The following is a 23,200-nucleotide window of genomic DNA, read 5'->3' on the forward strand; positions in this document are numbered from 1 at the left end:
AGCAAAACTATATAGTATTCAGCAAAATGAAATTCACAAGTATTTGGATAAACTAAACTTTTAGCATAGTAACTGAATAGGCTGAATATACTGTAAATCGAAACTAACTACTCTGTGTATTTAACAGAAAGCACTTAAATTTGTATTGTCTTATGTTAAAATGATTATTAAGAAGATTTAAAAGAATATTAAAAAGATTTTTCTTTAAAAGATGTCTAATGTACAAAACTGCTAATGTTTATCTTTAAAAATGTCTAATTTTTAGTATAATCTATACTATACACTAAATTTGGTTATAAATAAATTTCTTAATAATATCACTGCAGATTTTCAATAACACATGAAAATGAATACATAATGTTACAAAAGATGTGAGCTTTCAAAAGAACAAGATTTTGGTTACTATTTAAAATATAAGTGTTTCTTCAAAATTTTAAATTTATTTTTTCTAGAACATTTTTAGAAACACTATCCTTTATAAAAAATATATAAATTTTATGTATTAATTAAATTTCACATATGAATATAGGTTTTCGACATTTTTGACAGTGAGGTTTTTTACGTGACGGTTTAAACCGTCAAAAACTGTCACATGTCAAAAACCTGCCAACCCTGCTTATAACCAAAAATTATATTGATATTTTTTTGTGGGAAGATAAGTGGGATTTTCAAAATTTTACCTACAGTAAAGAATTTAGTATAACTACCATATTTGTGCTTATAATTAACCAAAATTCTAAATTTATAAATGATATACAAATAAACTCTATAAGAAATAAGTAAATGAATGAAAACATAGCCCACAAGAGAAAATAGCTCCCTAGTGTCTCTTCTTAACATCATGCCAATTTTAACTGTTACCACCTTTTATGTAAACAAAGCAAATTCTTCACTCTTATTTCTGAAGCAGAAAATAGTTTCTTATTGTTTGTAAATTAATGAAATTGGTGGTAATATCCTTTATAAAGGGTTAATCATAAATTAAATTTTTCATCAAACATTCAGTGTTAAATATTGTAATAGTAATATCTTTCGTGTAAACACACATATTTTTTGCATACTATTGCAAAACATATTACAATTTTCGACAGCAGAAATTAAGAAATGATGACAGAACCCAAGTAACCAATAAATTCACATATACTTCAAATCATGAAACTTATATTTTAAGCAAATGCAAACACGCATATAGTTTTGAAAATAGGAGAAATTGTTGCAACTATTAAGATACTGGTACACAAAAAAAGGTGACAAAAAATTTTCTCAGAATATTGTTGAATGCCATATGAGAGGTAGGGCATGTTTGTTTAATATTTATTAGTACTATTTCCCATATTTATCAGGCATGTTTATTCTAGATGAACGTGTTGATATTATGATTATTAGTAATATTTCCCATTTTTAGAACCTATATTTTGAACCAGTGGCACCTGCAATTTTTAAATTAGGATGAAAATTAAAATTTTTTTATTGACTGTAGCAAAATTATGTAGGATTTTTTTTTGTTTTTTTGATAGATCAATTTTGAAAATACAAAGCATATTTTTTTTAAAGTACAGAAGATTTAAAATTATCCAACTCAAGACTAACCAGCCTGGTATAAAATTAAAAATATAGGAACCAACCGTTTGTAAAATTTGTCATAGTAGGGGGAAAGGACAACAATTTATTTAAGGCTTCACATATATTCAAGTAGTTAGATATATTTTCCTATCCACAAAAAAATTTGGGTACATAATTTTAGGCATTAAGGCTCATGAATTACACTTTACAAAAAAATTTATTTTAATAACTTACCTTATTTCGTTTTGAATGACAAAAATAATGAGCCATTCGGTACAGTGCTTTGTAATGTTGAATGAACCTCTGTAGAACTTCCCTCAATGAATCTAAACATGCTGGAATTAACTTAGCAATTTCAGATTGACTTTGCAAGAGTTCTTCAGGAGAAGGTGGGATTTTAGGTAAGGTCATGATTATAGGTTTCTTTTTCGATTTACTTTTACCTGAACCAGTTGAAATGGAACTAGATTCTGTTTTTTTTGGCCCTAGATAATGAAAAAAGGAAAACAGTATTACATAAAAGCTTCTTCTACTATTTGAAGTAGAATCCCAAGCATCCGACACCAAAAGAACCAGGTGTTTGTTAAAAATTCAAAGATAATGCGGTACATCATTAGTTCATGCGCTTTATGAATTAAAGTTTATAACCATTTAAATATTATGATATATTCATTTCAATTCATAAAGTTTCTTATTTTCAATTAATTTGCATAATCATGATGTTTACAAGGCACACATTTTGCAATTCTAGAATCAAGTGCAGCTAGAAATTGTAAACTAGGAAGAGACTTTGTTTTTCATCAGGTTAAATTTTTGTTTTTCATTTTCTCTGTTTTGTTTTATTCTTAACAAATTCTCGAGGATAGAGAATTATTCTGTCAGACTATATCTTTCATAAAAAGTGAAAAATAAATGCTCCATTTTAATAGATCAAGACAAATAGTGCTTGATAATTTTTAAAACTTATGTGGATTTTTTAACAAAAAAATAATGTAATAAAATTATGTGGTTTTATAATTTCGGAGAGGTCATCTAATACTCAACATTTGCGTGTGTCTATTATTATTATTTTTTTAAAAAATTACTTTTATTATTTGGATGACGCTGAAAAATTCCATTCATTTAAATTATGCAAAATCATAAATACAAGCATAAGTCATATACCTTTCAAAAAATGCTGACTGCAGAATTGTATTGGTACTATTTTGTCAGAAAAAAATTTGTTTATACTCTAGAATAATGTTATTTTTATTTCTCTTACTTTAATTGGAAGATAGCGAGTACGTTATAGGTTTCAAAAGATTTTACAAGGAAAAGTAAACAGTTAACGTCAGTTTATCTTAAAAAATTAAAGAGAAATAGATAAATGCATATTTAATATTTTCTCCACTCTTTGCACCTTTTGAATGGCAGTATTTGTTTAGAAAGAAAGGGGACTGAAATAAAGTAAGGAGGGATGTCACATAATTGGGGTTCTACTGTATAGATAATTTAATAAAAAATTGATAAAAAGTCATTGTATCAAAAGAGCTAGAAGAACCAATTATTTATGAAATTAAACTAATGATTTAAATTTTTAATGCCGGAGGCAATGTTTCCCCGTGTACATTAAATTTAAGGAGAATAAAAAAAGAAATTTTAATTGAAAACAGGAATAAAAAACTATTTCGATATCAAAAAAAAAAGTTCCCAGTTCAATATTAATGAATTTCTTTCTTTAAATTTTATTATAATTTTCTTTTTATGGCAGCAAGTACAGTTTAGAGCAGAGGTTCCCAAACTATTTTTGGCAATGGTATTGAAACTGAACTTTTTATAGAACCCAGAAGAAGTGAAGTTCATTGGCAATACTGAATGAATTAACTAAAGAAAGATGACTCAGTTTTTCATTCTTCACTTTAAAAATTTTGAAAATATTTAAAGTGAAGACTGAAAAAAATTCCTTTTATTATCAATACTATCCTGAAAATTAGGTTTCATGTCAGATAGCTAACACATTATTGCAAATGACGGCCGCTACAGTCGCTAAATTTTTGATGATATGTAAGCAAATGATGGCTGTAGCTGCCGTACAAAACTAATACATTTATTTGTTATTCATTCAGTAATACACCAAAAAATAGATGTAACATTCCAGATTCATACATTCCCATACAACTGACGCTCAGTTACATAAGGCAATCATATGCAGTTGAAAAAAAAAATTTTTTTCCTGAGTATGATCCACAAATTAAAAGTATGGCAAGGTGTTAAATCCCCAGGTTTAAAGTAGCATCTAACCTAATTCTGAATGTTTCTGGAACATGCATAAGCTATTAATAATAAGCTGAGTTATGGTTTTTGCTGAGACAAAAATGAAAAAAGAACTGTGATAAATGATGAGAATAATTATCAAGGAAGCATATTTCTTTACTATTAAATTTGGTTATTTAGTTTCAAATTTTAATCAACATTAACAACAGGAAATATTAATGCAATTTTTTACAAATCCTTTTCCTTATTTATTCAACATATTAGAAATAATTTTTTCTTCAATGCATTTCACTTTTATTTCATGAAAATAACTAAAACATTAAATTAATAATGGATTCTTGATTGAATATAAACATAATTACAGATTTCTAAATTCATTACTGAGTAAAAAAGTGTCCTAAATCTTAAGAATACTAGGATTCGGTGGAAGAAACATTTTTTAGGAAAAATCATAAAAGGTTTCAGTTGATGAAAATTCAAGAAAAAAATTCATTTCGGTATCATGAAAGAAAAAAAAACTTCCACTCAACATCTTTCTTTAAGTTGAATCATTTATTTTTTATTTACTTTTTTATTTTTTATTTATTTTTTATTCTTGAGAACTTATTTTGCACACCTTATATAAGGATAGTTTTTATTTATTTCTGAATCTAAATTCTAAAATTTCATATCGTAAAACTTAATCACATGTATAGCAATTCGTTCTTTCCTCTGCTACCTTCATATTAATCTGATTTGAAAAGATAAATTATTTTGCTTTCCAACCATTAATTAAAAATTAAAGTTTTACCTTTTGTTTTATCTTTATCACAAGCTGTTTCTGGAATATTATCTTCAGATAGTTTGTCCAAGTTTAGATTTTCTACAGTAACTTCTGCTTCCAATTTTACATTCTCTTTCGATGCATCGATTTCTTTTGAGTGATTAGAATTTTGTTTGGCAGCATTAACATCAGTCTCACTTGTAACAGATTTTTCTTTCGGGTCAGAAATCAAATTAGATTCAATTTTCATAGGAGATGATTCCATGGGCTCAGGATTATTTAAAGATGGATCATCCTCTTTGCTTGAAATACCGTCTTTCAATTCATGTTCAACAATGTCGTTAGTGCTTTCATTACTTTGACATGATTCTTTAACTAGTAACTCATCGTTATATACTTCAGTCTCAGAAGTTTTGCTTATTTTCCCAGTAGATTCAACTAAAGGTTCAACATCCATTATTTCAGGTTTTAATGATGCTTTATCATCAGCTTCAGAGTCATCTACAGTTTTTAGTAAAAATTCCAAAACTGATACAATTTCAACATCTTTCTCAGTTTCAAGAAGTGAAATAGCTTCTTTATTTTCATCTGATGGTGATGACATTTTATCATGTAGAGTTGGATGAAGAGAATCTTTGTTTCCATCATTAGAAAAAAACTGGTGTGGTTCTTCATTTTGAGTATCACTTAGTTGACCAATTTCTGTAGGAGGATTTTGTATCAAAGTTTTGTTTTCTAAATCCTTATCTTCATCGGATTTATTTTTATTGATGTTCTCTTTTTCTGAACTTAGAAGCTCATCTTTATCTTCAACAGTAGATGGTAGAGTTTCTTCAAAATCTATAGTAAGATTTACATCCATCTTATCATCTTCAAATGCCAATTCACTTTCCTTTTCAGTTTCATTTACAAATAATAAATTATTGTCTTCTTTTTTACCAATGATAGACATGACAGCTTTCTCATCTTCAGTGATGACAGATTGTCCAATTTCATTTTCAGGAAGAATTTCTTGAACAGCATTGTTGCTCTCATTGAGCATTGAGTGGATAGCTTTCTCATTTTCCTCCATCAATGACTGAACTGCTCTCTCATCTTCACTCAGCAATGACTGAACTGCTCTCTCATCTTCACTCTGCAAAGATTGAACTGCCATTTCTGTTTCTTCATCCATTTTATTATTCTCTTCTAACAATGACTGCACAGCACGCTCATTTTCTTCTAGAGATGAACGGACAGCTCTTTCATCATCATTTTCTTGCATCTTAGTATCCTCTTCATAAACCACCGACTCATAATAGGCTGAATCATGATCTTCTTGCTTTTGGTCATACATACCATAATCAGAATAGTCATAATGGTCCATTTCCTCATTCTGAAGATTCATCTCTTCAACAAGCTTTGATGCAGCAGCTTCAGTTTCCAACTCCATCGCTAAAGCTTGCATTTTGGCAAGCTCTTCATTTTCTTGATTTATTCTTTCTTGCTCTTCAGCCATTTTTCGTTTCAACTTTTTTTCAGCATCATCTTCTGGTGTAATCATTGTTTCGGGAGGTTGATTAGAAGTGTAAACACATTCTTCAGCAAATGATTCAACAACAGTAATACTTTTAAATTTCAATAATAAGTTTTGCGTTTCACCAGAACTGCTATTTTTGTTTTCGGCTTGCTCAATTTCTTCATCAACAAAGCGCTCTGAAACAACTCCAACCAAAGAATCCATCACTTCTTTTATAGATGCTGACTCATGAGCTTCAGGGGAAGAGTCTGTTGAAGGGCGGCTTTGACGTCTATCTGAGCTTTCAGAAATTTTCTTGGGTACTTTGTTAGCATCTCCAAAATATGTATGGTCAGCATTACTTTTAGGTTCAGAAGTAACTGCAGTAACGATATACTCTTCTGATTCAGAGGAAGGGGTAGAATATGATCTGAAATTAAATAAGGAATAACTTTCAATATTTAGACTCTTGCGATTAAAGAGTACAATATTGTCTTAAAAAATGAATAATACATGTTTTCAAAAAAAAACAAGAAAAAGTTGCTAATTATTAATTTGAAATATTTTGAAACTTTTGGTTAAAGAAAAGGTAAAATATTTCATAAAATTAATATAAAAATGAAAAATAATATTTATAATCTTTTAGCTCAGAATAAAGATTGAAATATTATCTAAAAATTGGAAGAAAAAAAACAGAATATAAAAAAGAAAACAACCTACTAAGCTTTGTTTTTGAAAACAGTACTCAGTTATTCTGTTATGGTGGAGACATATCAGTCCAACTTTATCAAGGTATCCTACTTAGTAAAAGAAATAATTCCAAGTTTTCGAGGAAAGTTTCACCAAAATTCCATATCCGATCTTAACATGATAGTTTTTCATTTAAAAAAAAAAAAAACAAGATTTTTATTATGTTTATTATGACGAAAATAGATTTTGTAAGAAGCAAAAGGACACCAATTGAATCTCAGATATAAAATACAAGTGTTTACAATAAATAGTTGAAATTAATGTTAAAAGCATTAACTTGAATCTTAATGGCTACTCCTACCCCTAATTTATTCCCCCATTTTCTAAATTTCTAAGAGAGTTTTTCTAAGTTTTGAGAAAAAAATTTAGTTTTCCCTGATTAGTCCTTCAATAATTTTACAAATTTCTAATTTAAAATGGCATACACTATAATTTCACAAGAAGTAATATTACTTACCAAAGAAACAATTCTCACCACACAAATTGAAGGTAGAAAACAAATAGAGAGCAACACAAGGGTTGGTTCATGCTTGGCAGAAATTAAGAATCTCTATGACCACCACCTAACACACAATATGTGAAAGTAGGTGTTCCTATTTTAAATAACCACATTGAAAATTCGATTCTGGTTAGTGTGGTTTATCTGTTTCATGAGAATGTACGGAAGGGTTATAATTTTTATATGCTTTCTATGCATTAGATTCATTTAACTAGTAGGGTCAATAAATAATAAAAATTATGTCGCCAATTATTTTGGATTCATCAATTATTAATATTTTTTTGTATCAAACTAAATATTTGTCTGATATTCTTTATAATAAAATTGCACTGAGTTTTTACATACATTTCTTTTTTGCACTTTTCTTGATATTTAGCAAATGGACTTTCTTTCACAGCTATGAGGCACCTCTTAATGGTTTTGAGTGTCTCTAGATCTGTGCCAATAACCTCATGTTTCCAGAGGAATTTTAAGCAGCTTGCATGAAGTCTATAGTACACCTAAAACAAATAATGAATTAAAAGTTTCAATAAATCAAAATAAATTTTATTTCTTATGAATTTGCCTTAAAATTTTAAACAAACAAATTGAAATTATGCAAATGTTTTCCATAATTGCAAGAGATAAAAAATGCATAAAATAAAAAATTAAATAAAACTATTTTGGAAAGCATTTTTTTTAATAAATAAATAAAATACTGTTTTGCAAGGTGAAATTTTGCAAGGTGAATTATTAAATAGAAAGGTGAAAATTTATAAGAAAAACAATTTTAATCTGTAGGTACAAAATATAACACAAAAGTAGGAGTAGACTGTAACCTGATGGGCTTTTAAATTAAATTTTTTTTTATTAAATTTTGCACATTGGATCTTATTAATTTAAATTAAGCATCCTATAAATTTTTTCCATCATAAAACTTTGCCTCTCATTGTTTTCTTAGGACAATTTTTCAACTATTAGCGGTTGTAAAACTGTCCTATTTTCGTCATTCTCATAAACACTTCTAAATTTTTTTTTTCAATTTATCACTTCTAATAAATAAAAAAATAATAATCATAAGAGCTACTTGCTTTAGTAGGGCACATAATTATTTAAAGAGAGAAAAAAACTTAACAAATTAATATAAAAAATTATGCATACTTCAAGAACCTCAATGGATAACTCTGCAGGATTATGATACAAGATCTTTTGAGGATACCTAGCAAAATCTTCATGAAGATACATCAAAGCCTAATATGAGAAACATTTGAATTAAAACAAACTTTTCATAATTTAAAAAATTATATCAAAGATAAATACTTTTACAGATTATTTTTTAAACAGGAAACAACTGAGTTACTTTTCAAAAAATATCTTAATAACTACAGACTAGTAGAACGAAATCAATTTTTTTTAATTCGCAAAAGTGTCAGATGTTACTTCACCATGCAATTAAATACTGTATAAACTTATGGAATTGCATTTATTTAGTATTAGAGAAGGTAGATATTGCTGAGTTTTAAGATAATTTAAAGGATAATTATGAAGTCAGCTACATGAATAGAGAAAAGATTATTCATAAAATGCATTGGTCCAAGTTTCTAACATGAAATATAAATAATATTTTCAAAAGTGTGATGAAATTAAAAATATGTTGTTTTAATCCATTTATTAAATCTACTGACCTATTATTTTTTTAATGGATAACTGATGGTAATAATTTTTAATAGTTACTATTAATTTACAAAATAAAAACATTCATTGATCAATTACTCCTAAGCTACTGCCACTTACATCATGCTATTGAGTGAAAATCACTAGTGAGGAAGGTGGAATTGAAAACATTGCTAGACGAGGTAGAGAGGAAAATTGGTTATTAGTAACACTTCCAACTTTCAAAAAACTGGTTCGAATGTTCTCAGTCCTGCTTTTCTCACAAGTGATTTATTTCACAAATTGATGACATTGGTAATGACTTATTTCACAAATTGATCGTACTTGACGTGAGCCTGTGCCAAAAGCCTAGATCGTTATTTAATGTCCTTAAGCAATCTGAATTTTATTAGTTAAATTAAATTAATTGCTCCCTTTCCCGGGAATGAAGTAAATAGCCTGGACTATAAATCGATGTATCGAGACATATCGATTTAACGCATATATCGGCAAGAAGATACAGCGACTTTCATTCAAGGCGATGCATCAGAAATCTGATTTAAGCCGTCGAGTAAAGACAACGAGCTCAAAACGATATAGCGATATAAGACACGCAAGGATATCAGATAACGATATAGCGATATAAGACTCTTCTCTTACGTTCCGATGTCGACTCGCGCTGTGGAAGACGATGTTCGTTTCGTTATGTTGAAATGGCCTTGATTGGTGAGCTGTAGAATCAGAATCAGAGTTTTGAGAACACATATCGTTATATCGCATGTTCCTTTTCGCACCTCTCAGCTTTTTTCTTCTTTGTCGCGACTTTTCTGGTAGATTATTTTCAGTGGGACTAACTTTGTGATCGCCGATGTTACCTTGTTCTGAAGGCAATCTATTATTAAAAAGAATATATAAAGAAGAGTTTCTTCATTAACTAGATAAGTTTTTTTTAAAAAAAAACTTCTTATTTTTAAATGTGAAAATTCTCGGCAATCTATTTTAGGCGCCCATAAAGAATTGAATTTGTTAGGTTATTTTTTTACTTTCTTTTAATTTATTAAAAACTTTTCGGATGAAACTTCTAATAATTTAATGAGTTTTTATTACTGATTTTAAATTTATAAATCTTGTTGTTTTTATTTTTAGAAATAAAGTTAAAACAAAATTTATTTTTGTCATTTGGATTTGGACATAAGTCAATCAACTTTGTTTATACAAAAAAATTTGAAAGGTTTGCGTATTTTATTCATTTTTTTAAGACATTTAGCACTTCGTTTTATTAGAGAGTATAATAATTTTTTTAAAAAAATATTCTTTTCATATTATTTGTTAATTAGCTAAATATAGTATCGAATATCACAATTTTTTTATTTTTAAGAAATTAAATCTCACTTTGTTTCTTGTTCATAATTCGGTCATTCTTTAACTTAATTTAATTATTTATCTGAAATGATAAGGTCCCACAGTGGACTGATCGTTAAGACACGGTTACCTGCAGATCACCGAAGTCAAGCATCACTGGCTGCGGTCAGTGTGCGGGTGACTGACCACTTGGATCAGTCTGCGTAGGGACCGAGGGTGAGCGGTATTGGTCCTCGTTAAACTGTTCTATCGTAAAGTGCTCGACTTCGTGTGCAGGTCATCGAGCTACCGAAGCGGGGGTGCCACCCCACCTGCAGAGGATCAAAATTGTGATGGCATGTCTTCGGATCATCCTCAGGGATGCTTCCCAGATCGTCACCAATAGCCCATTGTGTAGCTCTAGTGTGACGTAAATGAACTATAATAGAACTATAATAACTGAATGATAATAATAAAAAATAGTGTTTTAAAAGCGTTTTTTTTTTCTAAAATTTATTTAGCACTTTGTTTTAAACATACAAATAATTTTTAACGTTTCATTTAGAAATTGAACATTACGATCGAACTTTATAATTATGTAATTATTTATGCATAATAGTAGTACAAGAAAATAATAATTTGCAAAAAACGCTTTAAAAAAAGTTTTTAACACTTTGTTTTATGCGTATTATAAATTTCTAAATAAACATTTCAATAAATATTTTAAGTAAGATTTGTACATTTGTCAATTTAAAAATGCTATATTGCGATACATCGCTATATCGCGATGCAAAACTGACGATGCATCACGATATATAATTTCTAATATCGCCCAGTCCTAGCCTGGACAGGTATCAAAACTGAGTTTTCATTTTCAATAATGTAAATGCAAACTTTTATACTACAAGTTTGCATGACTAATTGCAAGATATGTTGATTATAAATGTTGAACATAAAATAAGACTATTTTAATATAGTTAATATTATATTGTTTTTATAAGAGTTGGTTTTTACTCTTAACTATATTTAATAAAAATTGTACATTTACTTCATAAAGGCAATTGCATAAAAACAATATTATATACTTAGTTTATGAAGTTTGAAGTGGCAAGGATCTAAAAACTTCTTAAGTGGATATAACTACAGTTTTTAAAACATCTATGACTTAAGCTACGGAAAAAAAATCCAGATTGTGCGCAGTTGGACAAATTGAAAATTAATAGTAGCTTCTATTTTGAGATTTATAAAAACTGAGTTTAATATTTCATAAATCCATTCCTTTTATTTCAATTCAAGTCCATCAAGTTTGTGTCTTTGATTCAGCATATTAAAGTATATTTGTAGAAACAGCTTGTTATTGTTTAATATTAAGATTAATATATGAATAAACTTAATTATTATCTCACAGCAAATAAAAAGTGAAAATGGCTTTTATAATTCATGACAAAAAAAATATTTAAATTAATTTTATACTTTAAGGGAACTTTTTTTTAATGAAGTTTCAATTATATTAGGGGAGTTCCGACTTGTTAATTCCACCAATAAATAAAGTTTTTTTTATACGTATATGTTGTGATGTCAACCGACGTCATCTTCTGTCATCACTGGGAGTCCACGACGACAGCCTGTAGTTCCTGAATAGTGGCGCTGCCTTACCTTACCAAAGAGTATATAAACACATTTCTAATAGATGTTCATCGCTAACCTTGTTACGTGCTGAAAGCATGTTATTGTTATGTTATGTCTGGTTGTTTTATTAAATTTATACTTTAGTTATTATGTGTCTTACTTGGATACCACCAAGGATACCCCACAATACACTAATATATATATTTGTATATACAAGGTGGTCTTAATCAGCACCAAAAATAATTGTATCTTTTCTAGACTTTTCATTAAAAAAATATAAAAGTAGGGTTAACTAGCGAATATTTATGCAAGGAAAAATCTTACATGCTATTGAAATAAGTTGAACTAGTGAGAAAAGCGGGACGAAAAAAACAACAGAATCAGTTTGGTTGAAATTTGGAAGTATTTCAAATAATCAATTTTTCATTCCTCTTTGTTTCTTCTAGCAATGTTTTCAGCTCTATATTCCTCACCAGTGATTTTTTATGATTGATAGCATGATATAGACCAGTGGTTACCAACTAGCGGCCCGTGAAGCCTTTTTTGTGGCCCGTGTACTAACATATATTAGTTGTCATTTTTTTGCAGACAATTTTCGTAAAAACTCTATATTAGTTTAAAATACTTTTCTCGTTTAAAAAAACCCCTAATTTCTCCGTTTCTGTGAAATTTAACATACCAACGGTGCAAAAAAATTTATTTCTCAGGTTTTGCATCCAAGAGAATATTTATTCAAATACAAAAATAATCATGTATGTTGCTCTTTTTTATTTCATTTTTTTGTATTTTGTGAATATAATTTAGCATGTGGGTATCAGAAATTTTCTCGAAAAAATTCTCCAATTAGACTTTTTGAAATCACTCATTTTGGACAAAATTATTTACACCTGTAAACTTTGAATTTAAAATGTCTATTCTCTGGTGGGTGCAGCAGACAAACCTCAATTTTCTCATTAAACATTTCTGTGTGCTAAGTCTTAATGCCAACCTTTTTTAAAGTTTTATATCTTAACAATCAGATATCTGTTGCACATTAATTGTTTAATACATAGGTGCACATTATAGTTAATGCAGCCAGAATGTTTTAATATGCAATGAAATATTCCTAAAAATCTACTTCTTATTTTAATTTTCAACTCAATACTTTTGTTTTGTACAACTTGATAAAAATCTGACAGTGATATTTAATGATCCTTCAAACATAAAAGAGTAATATATAAAATTTTGATAAAGTTGCGGCCCACCACTTGACTGGTGTTTTTAATAGTGGCCCCTGGCCTCTTGTAAGTTGAAAACCCCTGATATAGACTATATCAGGTAATCAAGTGACTATATCATACTATATATTTAAAATTCTTGTCATTTTTAACAAGGTTTATAAAAATATACATGCATGGCAGACATAATATAGCACTCTGAATAAATTTCAGAAAAATTTTTGATGCATACTCATACATTTCAATTAAATTGTCAAATGACTCATTCTTGAATTATTTGAATGCTATTACAGCATAAACACATAGGCATTAATGCTATGCGATATCAGAGGAGAAAAATGTATTTTGGAATTTACTTTTTGATAATGATCTAAATAAACAGGTGGACCAAGACCTTCTTTCTCAGCTATTTTACCAAGCATGTAATGATGTAGCCATGCCTCTTCAGGTTCACCTCCATCCTCAACACAATTGGCAGCTTTAAAACATTTCTTTGCACACTGTAGCATTTCTGTCTTCTTTTTCCTCAGCAATTCTCCTAATTCATCACATACGTTATCCTTGAATAAAGAAAGAAGCAATTAAAACAAGTTATTCGGAGAAAAAATACCTTCATAAAAACAGAAGCCTTTTAAATCTTAAAAATACTGATTTTATCTATTAAAATTCTTTATTTTAAGTATTAAAATTATTTATTTATAAATATTTTAAACATATTTTTATGTCATGATCATACTGTAACAACAGAGATTTCCTCAGATATATATACAATGTGTCCCAAGACTCAGGGTACATACGTTAAGGGGAGATGGAATCACCATACAATCCTGGGTCAAAACGTAATACGCTAGAGCATGAAACATGCTGTCACGAAATGATGGGAAACAAGAAAGACAGAGATGGAATTAAAAGAAACTGAAGAAAGACTTTTATTCAATAGAATGAAATTAAAAAAAAACCCTCACAAGAACTGCTTAAAATAGCCAACATTAACGCAGGCTTCTTACTCTCATCTGAAACAGCCCTTTAATGACAACTTCTATGAGGCAGCATGTTACAACTTGATTTGTGCTTCTTTTATCCCTCCTTAATGCAGATACAAGTGTTGGACACCCTATATATATATATATATATATGCACACACACATATATATATATATATAAAGAAAAAAAGAAAAGTGCTCGGAAATAAGAAAAAAGTAATTTCAGTTTTGGATGGCACTTACATAGCGTTTCATATACATACAAAAATGAAAACTTCAAAAAAACTCACATTTATTACAAAATATTAATAACCATACATTCAGAATAAGTTCAATTCAATTAGAATTAATAAATATAAAAAATCTTTAATCTTATTTTAAAACAAACATTTATGATTTTTTTTAACAAAAATTTCAAAAAATGGGTTACGCCTAAAATTTAAATTTTTTACATTTGAAAATGAAATATTATGAACTATTGTAAAGGTGTTTTTATTGATAACCATATGGCTGTTATTTTAAAAATAAATAAATAAATAAAATAATAAAATAAATGAATGGGAATTTTTAGCTTTTATTTTATTTTTTATAATCTAAAAATAAAACAAGAAAAATTATTAAGACATATAACAATAATTAATGTAAAAAGAAAAATCTATATTAATATAAAAATACTGAAATGTGAAAATACTTTGATTTTTATGTTTAAATGTTACATTTTATACAATGTTAAGGTGTTTCTATCGATCACTACATGGCTGTTATATTAGGGAAAATGCTAAAAACTAAAGGCCATTAGCAGTCTTTAAATCAAATCAGGTCACAATCTCAAAATGTACATTCATAGTCTCGTTATATAGTTTTATTTCATTTCTGACTGCATGGTAGGGTAAGAATTTGTAATCACCTAGGTAAAATTTAAATAGTATTTAGAGAAATGTTTTTCTTGAAAAAAAAGTACAGGAAGTACTTTTTCGAAAGAGAAAGGGAGGGGCAAAAAGAGAACAATATTTTTAAAAACGGGCAGAGAAAATGACATTATCTCTAAAAAAGAGCAAACAGGGTGAAATCCTTTTGTATAAACGTCTAGGAAAAACACAGGTAATAAGATTAATATGGATAATTCATACACTGATTATAAAGATGGAACTCAATTTAAATACCTGTTTTAGTTGCCTTGAAGCATGTGAATGAAGAATATAGGCTAATGAACCATGTTCAATCCACAGTGATGTTGTAGTTGGATCAAGTTCAAGTGCATGTTCGAAACATCTCAGTGCAGCAGATGACTTTCTATAAATTGTAGATTCATTTCTCAACTCATACTACGAAAATAAAAGATAAAATAATTTTTAACGTAACTTGTAACTTAAACTAGATTTGGAAAGAAAGCAAACTACATCAAATTAGACAAAAAAAAAAGGAAAAATATGTTAAAATACTAAATTAGAAAAAAAAAAAACACTTGAAAAACAATTAAGGAAACTATTTTATATCTATCAAATGTTCTAACTAATAACAGTTTTACTTAAATGCTGCTTCAGGGGACAAAAAGTATTGAATTTAATATTGTATAATAATAATACAAATATTATTACATAATAACTGAAAATTGATCCAAGTTTTAATTTTTGAGACCCATATTTTTTTAAAGAAAAAAGTATTTTGAAAATCATGAAAAACATTCAATTTTAATAGTCACTATATTTTATGTTTATTATCATTCATATTTAAAAACAAGTATGAGCAGTCATTCAATAAAATGTTAACGGAACTCTCTTCATTTGACGTTGAGGGGGGGGGGCAAGCTTCTTTCACTTCGAACAGTGGATCTAACCTTTACAAGGGGCATTTACCAGACAATGATTGTTTTAGCTGCTCACAGAATTTTCAAAAATTTCACACAATTTTTTAAATTGAAACTTAGTAAAATTATTGCTTTTTTTCTTTTTAAATTTATATATAATGAAGAGGCCTTTTTTTATGAACTTGAATTTTCGGAAGGGACCATAAAAATACTCTAATTTCAGTTTAGATCAATGCTTATTTAAAAAATAAGGCTCTTAAACTTTTAAAAAGAGGATTGATAAATCACGTTACTCGTATATATATTAAGTAGTCAGAAAAATGAGGATTTTTATAATTGAAAAATGGTTATATTACTTTGGAAAAATGAAATGTTAGCATCATAAAGTTTTAACTAAATAAGATTAAATTACTACATAAATATAACAGTTAATAAAAATAAGAAATACTTAGATAGCAAAACTGACCATTATTGAACTGACCACCAGCAATTAGTGAATGAACCCTTAATAAGAATAGCCCACATTATAAAATTGAAATCGCTAGTTCCTGATTTCAATCTTTATCAATCCTTGGATTAAAATTTTATTTTATTAGCTGTCATAAAGAGCCATCCATATATCTGACAAGTAGAATAACTGTGAAAATAATTATAATAAATAAAATTAAAAAAATACAGGATTTTACATACTGAATTTAGCTTTTGGTCAAGCTGAGAGCTACGAGAGAGTGCCATGCCTGCCCATGAGTCTTGTCTATCAGGATTGATACAAATATCCATCAAGTATAGACGGATAGCCTTACTGAAAATTGAAATTATTATATCAATTTAAGAAAATAGTGGATTTTTAGACTAACTTGGAATTTTTGTTTAATTTTTTAATATTATATTTTAATAATACCTAAATACCTACCTAAATTCTTTATTTTTGAAGTAATAATCTCCAAGTAAATAGTATAAATCTTTCACTAAGGGGCTGGAAAAAATATATTTATTATTTAAAACAATATTCTTACAATTATTTAATAAACAGAAATTAAGACAAATATTAATCAAGAAATAGAATTCAGATCTACAATTTAAATTTTTTCACAAATTTTTAAAACTTCGAATATGCCAGATTATTTCCATTCAGTCGCCACTATTTCTCATTGAATTTTCCAAATTTATTTCAGTAAATAATAAAAGAATAAATAAAGCAAAACTATAAAAGTCCAAAATTTTAAAATATTTTCTAAAAGATCCATTGCAAAATCATGAACTTTAACAGCAAAAATTATTCGAACATTTTTAATAGTACATAATGTACACTATACAATATCTTTTAAAGGCATACAGCATTGGTAATATTAGTTGCTGCTTTTATTACTTTGAGTAAGAGACAGAAATGCAAATTGTAAGTTTGATCTTTGGGTCTGATTATGTATGTATGTACACGTTTAATCCCTGAGCCTTGGTCTTGGATTTTTCAGACTTTCAGCTCTATGTTTTTCTCCATCATCACCGTAGTATTGAATGGAAAAGAGCAGACAAATTACAATAAAATTTTGCCCTTTTCCCACGGCGGGAATTACGTACGTGTGTTCTAGCTTCCTTTAATTTGATCAAGACTACAATGGGTTTTCTTTCACTATATTACTTGATACAGAGTTTTCCGTGCACTCATGATTCTGCTTAAACAGCTGAATGTCCCTTCATGAATAAAATAATCTAATTAACACTATACATTTTTTTAGGTTCTTTCATGAACCATTCAATAATTTGCTGCTATCATAATTTCTGAATTTCAATAGAGATTAAAAAATTATAAAAAACAGGCAGTGAAACAAAAGTAATTATAATTTTTTAACGAGCAATAACTACTTATTATCTATTAGTGTATTACCTCATAGTTTTGTTACCAAAAGGTGGGTCAGGACATCGATCTGTAGCACCTTCAATGTAAGCAGTATAAGTATCAAAACATGTAGTTGGATCCTCATCGGGTGGGACTAGGCTAGTAATCCTTTTCAACAAACTCTCCAACTAAACATAACGAATTAAAAAAAAAAAAAACATAAATTGGAGAAAAATATATGCATTAGACTATAAGACATTCTTAATTGAATGTAGACAAAATAGATGCGAGAAGATCCAATAGGAGTCACAGAACATTTATAATGTATTGCTTTTTCTGAGGTTCAACAGTTTATTTTCATGACCCACTATGCAAGTTTTTTTTTTATCATCTAGATATGTACAAAAATATATTTAAATAATAAAATAGGGTTGAAAAAGTAGCATTTTTGTCTTCATTCAACATAAATATTTTTACTCAACACTTGCTTTCGTCAAATGACAACATCTGCAACTACATTTTTAATGACATTTGTAAGTGATAAATAACACATTTTTTCCCTTAAAACAGGAAAAACATTTTATTTCAAATGTCATCATCACTTTATATTGAGAGTTGAACTTTGCCAATATAAATTAGAACATATCCTATATATACACACAATATTTCAAAATACAAAGTAAGGAACTTTGAAAGAAAGAAAAATGACACTAGAAATAAAGGTTTTTTAGAATAAGTTTAACTTTAAATTGAATGGTTTAGCTTTAACCAAGTATCTCAAAATCTTTTAATTCTTTCAAATTTTTGGTAAAAAACAGAAGATTTATCCACATTGTTTTACTTTATTCAGAAAAGAAAGGTATTTTGGAAGTAGAAATTATTATGAAACAATCTATTTTCGTGCCTTTATTCACATTGTTTTGCTTTATTCAGTGACTTATTATGTATTCAACATAACAAAAGGAAATAGTGCTATATGCTAAATCTGTTGCAAAATAAAAGATAAATTAAACAAAAAGAGGAAAATTCACTACAGTACTGGTGGTTGGGGGACCCATTATTTAACCAAAGAAAATCTAATCCCATGAAAAGTTTAAAAACTTTCAAGGCTAGAAAGTACAGTAAATAGAACATTTATGAAGTTATACATACTTCAGCTGAAATTGTGCTAGTTCTGTAACTATCAAATTCTGGGAGAATGTTTGGTTTGAAATACTGAAATATAGTTGCAGCTCTTTCCCAGGTTAAAGAGATCTAAAAAAAATTTATACTTATTTAATTTATATAATCAGATCATTATTTTTTTGACAGAAATATTTCTTTCACATACTATTTATATTTTAACACAAAAACAAAAATTAAATTGCATTATAATTTTGCAATTTGAAACTAATTAAATTTTCAGCTCAATTAGTTTTAATGCTTTTAATAAACATTTAAGCAATATCAAAAGCACTATTATGCTGTCAGAATGAAGAATAGTGCTTTTGATATTGCTGTCAGAATGAAGACCGGGATGAGATTGGCCAAAAGGCAAAAAAGCTGAATTTCCACGATAGTAAATTTTACGCAAGCGCAACCCTTTAATAATAAATTCCAGACAGTTTAAGGTAATAAATAATGTGTTGACATACAATTGTGTACTAATCTATTATTACATAAATGATTACATTGCTACTTAACATTTAGTGAAAATAAAAATTACCAATTGAAAAAATAAAGCTCAAAATTATATTTTTCCTCAGTTCACATAAGAGACAATTATTACTTGAAAAACTACCTGGTTTAGCAAATTAAAACTACTGAGAATATACAATAATATTTCATTTCTTTTAATAAATACTGTTATGTGATTTATAGCAAATATATCAGCAATATAACTTTTTAAATTATATTGAAAAAAAAAAACTTTAACAATGGACCGAATCATTATGTTCATATTATAGTCTTATCTAACTAGACCCCTTTGAAACATATCAATAACAGAGAAGTAGAAATATATAGTAACTCCTTAACATACAAAAATTGCTATTTTAGTTAGAAAAATTACATGACAATCAGCAACTGTTTAGATAATTGTTTTTTATTTGATAAGAATTTTGCCTTTTATAGCATAAATAACAGCAATTATAAATAAAATTTTGATGATGAGTTAATTAACTCTTTTTCCAAAAAAATTTTTTTTTAATTAAATCCCTTTTTAAGTGATTGCTTTTGTTTGCTATATTTAGCCGTTAGTCCATCTTCAAACATCTTGCGACAAATCCTATTTTTTCTTCTTTGCAAGCACAGAATGTAAGTTTTGAATATATTCCCTTCCAGTTTCTCTGATGTTGTAACACTTACAAATATTAATAATCGTCGTTAGAAAAACAGTCCCCTTTATAGTAACTAATTTTAAAAAAAATTTAATTCATCCAAGAATCGCGATAGTTGATCTTAAAATTGCGTGAATATGAATAACAATTATGTATTTTGAAATCACATGAATATGAAACTAGATATACGATTTTGAAAATGAGGAAATACAAACTGGGATATAGAATTTTTAAAACGCGCAAATACAAATCACGATTCATAATTTTTAGATCGCGTAAATACGAATCATGATGTGTAATTTTTAGATTGCATAAATAAGAATTATGATGCATAATTTTCAGAATGAGTGAATGTGAATCCATATGTCTTATATTAAAATCACGTATAAATACGAAAATCAATGCTTGATATTACAAACCGCATAAGCAAATCAAGACATTAATTTTAAACTTGCATGAATACGAATCGCTACATAGGTTTTTAAAAAGGCGTAAATACGAATCACAATATCGGATTTTTAAATCTCGTAAATAAGAATCGCAACACGCAAATATGAAAAGCTATGTTTGATATTAAAATCGTGTGAATAAGAATCGAGATATTAGCAGATTCCAGGCTTAGGACCTCCAAAAGGCTTGTCAGAAGCAGCGTCGTTTGAACTACAAAAATCGGATCTATCTGGAGGGTGGGTAAAAAATTCGGAAAATCTTATCTGCTGCGAGTAAAAGGGGAGAAAATAGCTAAAATAAGTAAAAATGAGAAAGGATTGGTAGCTATGTAGTTTGAATTTTCTGTTTCTTTTTGAAAATCGGTGAATTTTCTGAAAAAGCGGAATACTTATACAAAAAAGTGAAATTTTCAGAAAAATCTGAATTTTTGATGAAAAAAAACTGAAATTCAAGAGATAAAAGTGGAAAAAGCGGAAATCCGCTAAAAAGCGGAAAAATCTCATCCTTGTGAAGATTAATTTTCGATCATTCTTCCTTTATATCTAATTATTTTTTTCACTGAAAAATGTCAAAATTTGTCCTTTTAAAATACTAATTCGAAAACTTATTTTTGGCAGAAAATTGAACCAAACCATTTGAAACAACCAAAATCATTAGATTCTCTTTGATTGAATAACTTTTAATTTTCTAAAAAAACTGCAATATCGCTCCTTATAAAAACGAAAAATTCTATTGCGAATCATTTTCTTATTCTTTCTGTAAATAAATCAATTTAACTTTTCACACTTTTTAATTTCAAATCTGTACAATTTATATTTTAAATGTCTACCTATCAATGAAGAAATTCAGTTTTTATTTTTTCTTTGTATGCAATGCTCTCATATTTGGAACCTTTGACCACTCGATAGAAGAAACCGCATCTAAGCTAACATGCTTTCTAGAAAAGTAAATATTTCAACAGCATAGGATTAACAAGAAAACATGCTTTAGAGTGTTAAATCCAGTGCAATCTCTGAACCTATAAAAATGATTTATATGATTAGATTTTCATATTAACGCTATAAACTATGTGATTATAAGACTTCCGAATTTGAAAAAATAATTTTTAAGCAGTTATTTTTTTATCATCTTACTATGATATTGAGATAAACATTTGGTATTTATTTCTTTTGATAATGGAACAAAATTCAGTGTAAAAGAAGTACTCTAGATAATAAAACAGACAACCAAAAACTTAATAGTAGAGTAAAAGACCAAATCTTTATCATGACAGAATAATAAGAATAAAAAAAAGCATTAACTGCTTAAAAAGTATTTTTTTTACTAAGTTACAAAACCTTAGAATAAAGCAGTTTATAATGTGAATATGAAAATCTACCCATCTATAGTTATTTTTACAGCATTATACTTTCCTTTAAAGTCATATTTTGAGAATTATTTAATTTATTAAGCAGTGAATCAAAGTAACACAAAATACTGATACAAATACAAAATACTGTTAATATATAATCAAACATAAATGAAAACAGAACATTTCTCAAAAGAAAAATACCTAAACTTGTTCAACATTAAAATGATCAATCACAGTACCTGTTTTGAGTTATGTTCTTGTAAATGCTTTGCTCGGGTTCGTTTATGCGGGTGACCATAGAGACAATATATGCATTGCTCCAAGCCGGTTTCTAGATCTTCACGGTAAAGGTAGGAATTACCTTTAAAATCCTGCAAATCTGCCATCATCACATCAATACAATGTAAAAGAAGCAATCCATCTGCAGCAGTGCACCATGAGCGTCTTCAAGCAGAAAAAAAAAAACAATTTCAATTAAAACTAATATTAAAAATAACTCAAAATTCAATTTATTTTATTTAGTTTAATTTATCAATTAATTGAGGGTTAATGTTTTTTTAAAAATTAAAATAGTATAATTAAGTTAACACAAAAAGAAAAATAATAAAACCTTCATCCACAAAACCTTTGAATAACATTTAAAAGGAGAAGCAAAAAAATTTTTATCTATTAAATTTTATAGAGATCCAATTGCATTTCTGATTATTATACTTCATAAATATAGAGTATTATACCCTCATTTATTATTCTTCAATACATTTTTCTGTAAGATATTTTGCGGATTTATTTGACAAAATAAATGTCTCTTAAAAATCAGTGCACATTTTAATGAAGCATTATTAGTTTTTAATAAAACTAATCAAAAAAATTAACTATTAACTACATAGCTTTTAGCTGTTAAGAGACTTTGACAAAATTATACTAAAATTTCCTTGCCAAATAAAATAATCAGATTCTACTCTAAATTGAATTTGGGTTAACAGATAAAGAGTTAAACGAATGAAATAACTTTTTATAGGCAGTTTTTAATAACAAAAGAAAATATTAGATTGATTTAATGTTCATATTGCAAGTCTAAGTAACAGAAATATAAATAATGTACCAGCAGATAATAGATGAATTGCATTTCTTTAAGTTAAAATTATAAGTTTAAAAATTTTTAATTATAGACTATTTAAAAATAAAATAAGAACAAATAAATCTTTCATGATAGTAACAGTAAGCTTTCATAACTCACATAAATGTAAGAACAGGTCGTATCCTTCTTCAGTAACACAACAACCCAGGATGGGTCCTTGCCTTCTTCAGA

At 27.8% G+C, this 23,200-nt stretch overlaps 1 protein-coding gene across 3 annotated transcripts in view; it reads right to left on the bottom strand.

Annotated features, from left to right (window-relative positions):
* LOC107441829 (calcineurin-binding protein cabin-1) overlaps window positions 1–23,200 on the bottom strand; it is a 74,655-nt gene that overhangs the window by 9,802 nt on the left and 41,653 nt on the right. For all 3 annotated transcript variants that reach the window (XM_071184738.2, XM_016055212.5, XM_071184741.2), the window contains 11 exons: window positions 22,131–22,335; window positions 18,925–19,026; window positions 17,821–17,960; window positions 16,849–16,911; window positions 16,626–16,737; window positions 15,292–15,453; window positions 13,502–13,705; window positions 8,467–8,556; window positions 7,672–7,826; window positions 4,607–6,507; window positions 1,798–2,048 (listed from right to left, as the gene is read on the bottom strand). In XM_071184738.2, coding sequence (XP_071040839.1) covers window positions 1,798–2,048; window positions 4,607–6,507; window positions 7,672–7,826; window positions 8,467–8,556; window positions 13,502–13,705; window positions 15,292–15,453; window positions 16,626–16,737; window positions 16,849–16,911; window positions 17,821–17,960; window positions 18,925–19,026; window positions 22,131–22,335 — 3,385 coding nt within the window. The remainder of the gene's footprint in view (window positions 1–1,797; window positions 2,049–4,606; window positions 6,508–7,671; window positions 7,827–8,466; window positions 8,557–13,501; window positions 13,706–15,291; window positions 15,454–16,625; window positions 16,738–16,848; window positions 16,912–17,820; window positions 17,961–18,924; window positions 19,027–22,130; window positions 22,336–23,200) is intronic.

This window comes from Parasteatoda tepidariorum, chromosome 3 (genome assembly GCF_982258835.1).
Source record: "Parasteatoda tepidariorum strain Cologne lab strain chromosome 3, Ptep-v5.0, whole genome shotgun sequence".
Lineage (NCBI taxonomy): Eukaryota > Metazoa > Arthropoda > Arachnida > Araneae > Theridiidae > Parasteatoda > Parasteatoda tepidariorum.